This window comes from Ornithodoros turicata, chromosome 2 (assembly GCF_037126465.1).
Source record: "Ornithodoros turicata isolate Travis chromosome 2, ASM3712646v1, whole genome shotgun sequence".
NCBI lineage: Eukaryota > Metazoa > Arthropoda > Arachnida > Ixodida > Argasidae > Ornithodoros > Ornithodoros turicata.
Genome location: NC_088202.1, coordinates 54,766,850 through 54,775,432, shown reverse-complemented (window position 1 = coordinate 54,775,432; position 8,583 = coordinate 54,766,850). Strand labels below are relative to the sequence as shown.

The 8,583-nt window shown below is 46.7% G+C and overlaps 1 protein-coding gene across 2 annotated transcripts; it reads right to left on the bottom strand.

Moving 5' to 3' along the window:
* Positions 1–200: 200 nt before the first annotated feature.
* On the bottom strand, positions 201–6,789 carry LOC135383500 (uncharacterized). Of its 2 annotated transcripts, none has more exons than XM_064612926.1 (7): positions 6,608–6,789; positions 5,138–5,291; positions 3,611–3,786; positions 3,354–3,536; positions 1,426–1,557; positions 1,263–1,365; positions 201–1,171 (listed from the first exon to the last, which is right to left on the bottom strand). In XM_064612926.1, the coding sequence occupies exons 2-7, from the start codon at positions 5,263–5,265 to the stop codon at positions 313–315; spliced, it is 1,581 nt and encodes a 526-aa protein (XP_064468996.1). In that variant the 5' UTR covers positions 5,266–5,291; positions 6,608–6,789; the 3' UTR covers positions 201–312. The 2 variants fall into 2 exon arrangements, with proteins under 2 accessions (XP_064468996.1, XP_064468995.1); XM_064612925.1 differs by having other exon boundaries at positions 5,138–5,281.
* Between the last annotated feature and the right edge of the window lie 1,794 nt (positions 6,790–8,583).

Below are 8,583 nucleotides of genomic sequence, written 5' to 3'. Positions count from 1 at the left end.
CGAGAGCTCTGCTATGCCCAAAGCCCAGGAAATGTACCCGAGTTCGTTTGTCCTTCAGCAGATTTGTTAACACGCTTGTCTTCCATATCTTCAGTAACAGAAATCTAAAGCGGAAGGTTAAATCGAATTTGAAACGTCAGAATACAGTCTTTAACAACATCAACCACCGGAATGACCCCTGAAAGGCATCACTTCACGGACACCGTATACCATCTTTTATTCAGGACGCGGTGCCGTTTCGCCAGAGGAAAATGCCGACACAAGGGTATTCGCATGTACTCTTCAACCAAACCCAAACAGATTAGTGAGGTTTCAACTTCTCATAGGTCGCCCGATCCCAACACCGTCAGTGTCCATCTGATCGACTTCGTTGTACTTAGTTGAATAGGCATACTGGTGAGGTCCTGCTCCTCCTTCCGAGGGACGTTGGTACTCTTCGTGTGAAAACTTGCCCACGTTGGAGAATGGCATATTTTCCGTTCGGGTAAACGTAGCGCTCTGACCGCTTCTCTGAAGTTGTGGCATTTGCATGCTAGCTCCTTCGCCGTAGTGAGAATATGCAGGGAGTTCATTACTCCGTGCAGGGTATTGCTGCGGCACTGTGCGTGGCATAATGTGTGGCATGTTCATTGGACTAGCTTGTGGGATACTTTGTGCTTGCACAGCGTAGAAATACTGCTGCGGTATTTGCTGTTGGGACATGCCCGGCGGAGGCCAGTTTTGGTCACGTACTGTTTGCTGCAGCATGCTTTGCTGCATGGTGCGCTCTTCAAGAGTGGATTGAGACAGCGATGGAAGGTCAGTTTCGTCCTGTTGGCTTCGCTTTCTCAAGCGATTCACGAGTTTATTTTGATACAGCTTGTTGGCCATTGAGCGAAAGCCACCTTGAGGCCACAACTTTTTCGGAGTCTTTGGGTGCTGCGATGTATCTCCAGGATCGCCAGTGATGCCACTGGATCTCGCGGAAAAGGAAAGGGATCGACGATACAAGCCCCTCAAACCATCGTACGCGATAGACAGCCGCGGGATTTTCTTGATTAGGTTGCCTTTTTGGGTAGGTGCTTGGGGAGCTCGGGGACATGGACGTACGTCTTCATTGAGTACTATGCCGTTTGTTCCTTGTAGGGTGCTACATTCGAGGCTTTCACTGTTCTGATTTCTCTTCTTAAATCTGCAGGTCGAAAAATCATTTGTTTCGCAAACAATCATGCGTGAGAGCCTGAACCGCTGGCACAAGAGGACAAGTTTTCAATCGAACTTACTTTCTGGTCATTAGACATATGGCGCCGGTCACCAGAGCTATAACCAGGAAGACTGATCCGGCTTCCAATACGGAACGAATCCGCTTCGCATCCCAGACATTTCCTGTCGCAAAACAGCCCCTGCTCATTGCACTGTGCGAGTTTCCTTTACATAACTAATTACCTAGAACGCATTCGTTGCTTCCTCGCAGCACATAAGGAGACGAACAGACGCACAACTTGTTGATGCATTGAAGGTTTTGGTTGCTTGCCGCGCACTCCTCTGTCGACCGGCACTCGTCAAATATGCCTTTGGCTGTAAGAATAGCCACGAGACAATAAATATCATATCACAATAACATGCATCACTGTTATTAACAGCAGAAGTAGTACTGAGCTTGACGCCGTCTCGGCCTCTTCATGGCACTTGTACAACATAGGTTACACGGTTGTGGAAAGCTAAGTTCCCACAACCTCGGGGCGTCAGCCCGTCCGTTCCGTGGGCGAAGGAACAAGCAGCACAACAGAGATTCAAACCAACATACCGGCTTTATTCGCAAACAAGAGCGACAGAGCTTGTGCTGCATCCAGCCAACAAACTCAAGAAAAAAGAAACCTTTTTCCGGGAGATGCTTGCCCTGGCGCGGTACACGTTGTGGGAGAGAAGGTGAATAAACCATGTTGTTGCATTGAATTTCTGGTTGTGCTGCTGGTTCCTTCGCGCACGGAACGGACGGGCTGACGCCCCGAGGTTGTGGGAACTTAGGTTTCCACAGGCTTCACAGCCACTTTAGCGTCAGTTCATTATAAAAACAGCGAAAACGCACACATCACAACTAGCGTGTCGCACGCTGTACGTTCATTCTCAGTGAACGTCTGGATCCACTAATTAATCAAACTTAAACGTTCATATGATTTCTTATGCTGATGTCATCATGATGTCATGTTCAATATTTAAAATTGTTCAATTGAATTTGCAAATTGCACTGCCAGTTATCTACGTCACCGTTACCAGCTCCTGGATTTGATTGTGCAGAGCGCGGGAGCTACGCACTACACACACATATCTGTAATTACGTTTTGTAGTTCTTCATATAGATCACGATTGAAAGGAATTGTTCTGGGGCTGAAGCTGAGGCTGAGCAATCGAGAGATGCTTGGTTCATATCCCGCCGCTGTGTCCATTTTTCGACGACTGCCATATTTCAATTCTTCAAATAGATATGGGCAGCATATCCCTGCGTTTGACGTGAAGACAGGGGGACGGACAATCAAACGTGGAACGCGATTGGACAAGACCTTTAGTATTGTCCTGTGTTGTACGTTTGTTTGTTCGTCCCCGTGTCTTCATCCCAAGTTCGGTGATATGTTGCCCACGCCAAATTTACACCACTTCACCTGAATAATAATTTTGTGCTCACCTTCAAACATACATTGTTCGACTGTACCCAGTTCGCACAACACGGTGATAACCGCAAAACCGGTGAGTCCAACATTGCGTACGAGCCCCAAAACCCAAATCGAAGCCGTATCTCCTTCACCTAGAAATACGATGCTTTACTGAATTAAATTTTGGCAGAGATCAGCTGCGCGTACCTTACAGTCGGGCACAAACTATCTCACCAAGCTCTGGATCCCATAGTGGCCATATACAGTGTGTTTGCTCTAACGCGCGAGCGATAAAAGAGAAAGAGCGCTACTTTTCAGCTCCTTGACTAGGAAACAGCAGTACCTGTTTCTTACTGAAGTAGCAGAAAAGTCGTACCACTTGCTTTTCTTTTATCGCTCGCTTTAAATATAATTTCTGGACACGTTAGAGCAAACACCTGTATAGGGTTTCTTTGCCTTTTTGGTATCGCTGTATTTGTTAAGATTATGTGCATCTGTCTCTCAATGAAACAACACCTACTGTAGTTTGTGTGAGAGCCCACACCAAATGACCCTCCCGTAGCCACAAATAGAAAACCACCAGACAATCGTCGCGTTTCAGCACGCAAACATCACCCTTCCCCTAAGCCGTTGCACATCACACCTCACCACTCAGCTGCTGACAATGACAACACGGCACCTCGCTATACGAAAGTGTAGGACCATTGCTATGAAATATCTCACCAGTAATACAACGTGTCCTATCTCCAATGGTAACTTCGACCGGTCTGTAAAAAGGACACTGACATCGGCCATGCAGTTCGTATGCACGCTTGACGCAGATCAGCGTTCGTGACCGGCGGCAATCCACATCAGCGTCGCAAGGCTCGTGCCTGATTGGTGCCGATGGAGATCGACCTGTTTCCGCTATGAGAAGCAAATGCGCTCCATTACACTCATGATAATGCTTGAACTGCTAGGCAAGCATCAGAATCACTGACTTCGAATTGGTGGCTTCTTTCTGTCAAGCTTGTTATAAATAACGCCACCATGTTCGTCGTCGTGTGTCCGGGCAGTAGAGAACCGTGGCAACCAGCCCCCTTGCTGCGCGCTCTTTAGCTTTATGGTTCTGGTAGTAAGCGATGGCCAGAAGCCTGAACGAAGGGGCTGGACACGCCTGGAAAGGAGCGTGAATACGTTTCTAGCTCGTTTAAAGGATCCCGTCTGTAGATACATGTGCCTCGTAAGCTAAATAACCATGTTTATTGCTTCTGCAACCACACTGCATGTTCATTTTGGTACTTGCCCGCGAAACAAGGAAACTCTAGTTCATTCCATGTGAGTTTCCAGTGCAGGTAGACCAGTCAGTCCTCATATCGACAGGTGTACAAAAGGAGGATTTCCGTTACCGTGTGTCAATGGGCACAAGAGTCACTCAGGTATCTGTGCCCGTGTTTCAGGGGTATCACTCTCCTTAAGAACCACTCGGAACTTCCTCACTTAAAAATCCGCCGCAAGATTTATGAATTATTTTAATGTTATTACGTGGCCAATACGTATTTCAATCTTCCTACACCTCTCCTCGATTAGACAACGAACACAAGGTGTACCTCGCCCGATCCCGTACGACCTCCTTTGCTAACTCGTCTTTCCTGTCCACTTTGTCGGAACAGAATAGTCTTCCAGCCCATAATAACTTTTGCCGACCATAACCTGTCTGTCTGTCCCTGCTTCTTCATTCAATTAGCCCGCGTGGCACGATGGTCATTCGTGATTTGCTCTCTTTCTTCACCATAAGTTTTCCATTTGCGCGTTATTTACGCGTTGTTTTCCTCTGTCCCATACTGATATTGCTTTTATGTTGTTTGGGAAAAGCGTCGCATCCTCATCTAATGGCCTCCCAGACAGTTGGATGGTATAATAAATGAATAAAATGGTTTAGTAGGAAATCCAAGTATCCCTAGAAAAGGTGTTCGAAGCCAGGCCCTCCTAGTCTCCGGTCCAGGATCACCGCCAACAAAGCTCTCTCGCGAGTTAGTGCCAAAAGTACAAAGGGGACAGACAACTAACCTCTCCCTCCCCATTCGCTCTTGCATCTGTCTCACTCATTTATTCAAAGACGAGCGGCGAAGAGGAGGCAGGCAGGGCGACACCTAATGTAAATACGAGGATTAGCTGAGGCAAGCTACAAACGGAGACGACACAAATACATAAGCCTTCAACGCAAAATAAAAAGAAAAGATGAAAACGGAAAAAGGTACCGATCTCTTGCAGGACATCAGGGTTTACGGAGTTTACAGGGTTTACAGGGGCAGGGTTTGCGTTCGACACTGGCGTCAGCGCCCCTTTCCTGAGTTATTTCATTTTCATGGTCGTTGTTTCGTTGTGTTTTCGTTATCTCGCGTTGTAGTTTCTCTGTCCTAATTCGTTGACTGAAAACATGTTATGCCGGAAGTCCTGTTCTAGGAGTTTCCTTAATATCTGCTGCCTACACAGAACACAAGAAATGCGTGAAGAACTTTTCTCACCCTTGGACAAGCATTTTCCTCTCATATGGCTGCATGATGAGGCGAGTTGGTGATTGGTACGCCGTCACCGAAGAGGAAATTAATGCCGCAAATAGAAAAACGTCCTGAAGCACAAAGGCTGGTGCCATCGCTGAAGAGAGGATCCTGTGAGACACTGCATTAAGCACAGAAGGTATGATTAGCCATATAGGTGGAACCAACATAAAGACAATAGTGACCGAAATATTAGCCAATCAGATCTTGTTCACTGATGGAACATTTTTACGACTTACAGCACTCCACCGCGTAACAGGATCATAGGCAACTGGCATTCAAAACGGTATCGTTCTGTTATACCCCCTGTTACACGCGCAGTCTTTAATGATCATTGACACCAATAGCCATTGTACATGCATAGCGCCACGGAGCGTTTGACGTGTAGATCAACTTCTCAAAAAGCATTGCACTCGATGGTCTGACGGGTTGACACGTCATACACTCGGTGGCGCATGTTGAATGTCCATTAGTTTCAATGCTCATTGAAGACTGTCATGTAAATGGGATATTAGCGGATTTGTTGGAAATAGAAAGTAAAATGGACATTTTGCAGTTATGCAGCTCGTGCGATTGTCACACGAAGGCTGACGCCCCATCTCCACTCCGAATCCAAGATGAGAACTGGATTATTCTGCGCAGCGGCTGACGGTGGTCGGGTGTCACGTGGTGCAGTTCTGCTTTCAGGGTAGGCCACACTCATCGCACGTCAGGTAGAATAACGGTTCATCTGTCATTTGGAGTGTTTTGTCACACAGTTGAACGCAACACATCCATAGGAGACAGGGTAAATTTACTTATTTCTGATAGCCTAATTGCTGTACGCAAAGCAGGTCTGTTCAAACAGTCTGTCAATATTATTTCAAAAATGTGTTCGGATGACATGAATCGCTACCGGGCCAAGGGTTCACCTGTCATAAGAGACGATCACTATAGCGTGTCTTTAACGACATTTGTTGGTATTCCTCTTCTACTCGATTTCCTCTTCTTATAGCAAAGACAAGCTTTTAGTTAGATTTGCGCAGCCGCCTCTCGGGCCGGGAAAGGCTGTGACTTAAGAACAGCACCTGAAGGCTGTACTTCGGTTTCGAAGGACAGACTTGTAGCGCTACGATTAGCCAAGACATGCAAAGGCATACGATGTAAAGGTAATTTTTCAAACCTGTTTTTTTCAACAATAGCCTATTTGCAGCAATGAGACAAGAGTAACCCATCTAGCAGTTTATGGACTCGACAATGGCCTAAGGAGAAGATTGCTCGAATCTCATTGATCATGATGCTTCGTGGCAATCTCTCAGAGTTCAGAGGGACCGAACCGACACATATTTACGATGTGTGTCTGATGCTTGTGATGAAATGTTATTTAAGTCGCCTCTTCTTCTTTTTTTTTTTTTTTCGAATGGTCTACTTTGAAAGAAATGAAAGGTCAAGACGTACGTTCGACGTTCTTCGAAGGTGCAGACGTTCGAAGGTTACTTCGATGTATCTTCGAGCCAAAGGCAATGGGCCACGGGTCAATGTGTCGGAGATGCTTCTTCTACTTCGTCGAAAGTAGAGCACAGCTCACTGGCAATGGACAATTTCCATGTACGCGTCGCTCCTGGAGGCGAGAGACGACATGATGAGAAGACGACGAAACAATGATGACAAATTAACACCACGTGAGCGTAGCTGGCGTTCAGGATATAGCGGGATAATATGTGTTTTGAATTGTATAGCCTGCTCCTGTGGAAACACACAACACGTGATACTCCTCAAAAACCACACGAAAACTTGTTAAGGCATATTCATAACACGCCATGTTTTCTGCCAACTATCATGGCGACGCTCGTACAGTTCGACGCAACACATTACAGGCTTGCGAAAAGCTTCAAAGCGCATGCGTCAACACCGGCAAAGAGAAAAAAAGATGTTGGGGACGAAGAGCGTGGCACGTGAGTTCTTCGTCGGCATCCACGCGGAACCATCTTTCTTGATGCACCCAACGGCGTGAATGCAAAGCTCCTTTGCAATCCTCGGTAGCTCAGTCGGTAACGTGCTGCCTCGCTGAGCTCAAGATCGCGGGTTCGATCCCGGCCGTGGGCGGTAGCAATGTGTGGGAGTAAACATTGCTTCCGGCACCTGTGTCGGAGATTTCTGGCGCACATCAAAAGAACCCCATGTGGTCGAAATTATCCGCAGTCCTACCCTGTGGCACGTGCAACATGTCGCCGCACTGGGCAGACTAACCTTAAGAATGACATCACTGTACCACTACTACTACCAAAGTTCCTTCAGTGACCCTTTTCGGGTGGGAAACAGAACAACCATACACCGACATTTACGCCCTTCATGTTTCCGCAGTTGACACATTACAGGCATTGCGGGAAAAAGTTTCGCTAACTCGCATCACAACCTACAACACGTTTTCATATCAACAAACATGGCGACCGCCGCCACAAGTGGCTGGGCATGCGCATACGCGTACCCAGAAGTGGCCCATTTGTCAGGGATCACTGATTTAGAAGGCCCGGTTTCACCAACGCCGATTAACATTTGAACCGAGATCAACTGTCCTTAACTTGAAGTTTACGGTAAACCCTTCTTCACTAAAACGACTCATTGTCACTGAGACATTCATCACACCACCAACTAACATTTGCAAAAAAAAGAATGGAGCATTAATAAATAGCACACTAGCGAGGTTAGCACACTATGAAAAACTTCTATGTTCGTTCCCCAGCGCGTTGGTCGTGACGTTGCCGACAGGCCAACAACGGCGACCCCTTTCACCGTCACCACCACAATGTTCGTTGACCACGCGTCGGTTCCTCCTATTCTTGTGTCCCATATAATTTTTAGTCTCCGTAAAAAATTAATGATTTCAGATCACAGATTACACAGATACAGATTACAGATAACAGATTACAAATACAGTGACTGGCCACGGACCAAGATAGAGGCTGTCCTGAACACTAGGGATGGTCTGTTGTTCGGGCTTAGAAATAGATTGGAGAGGGAGATAGGAAGAGAACATAGCAATGACAGAGGATCATCAGCAAAAGCTAGCTGCGGGCGTGTGCGGGATCTCCACTAATTGCTGGGGAGGGGCCGTATAGATGGATTGAGTAAAAACAAGTGAGGGAACTGCTAGTTTGAAAAAAGAGTTAAGTACGTCCTTACAGTAAGAAGGCGGAATCAGGAGAAAAGAGGTAAGACGTTGCTTTCTGCGTAACAGCACAAAGTTTAGGTTAGAGAGAGGGACACAGAGGCACAGACGCAGAGCTTTGTGTTCTAAGAGCAGAAGAGGACGTAGTCTGTACCCTGTACTCTGTAGTCTGTACGGCCCGAAAAGAAGACACAGCCAAATTCTAAAATAGGGCGCACTACGAAGGCCGCAGCGTTCACCACAAAAGGAAAATAGAAATGTATCT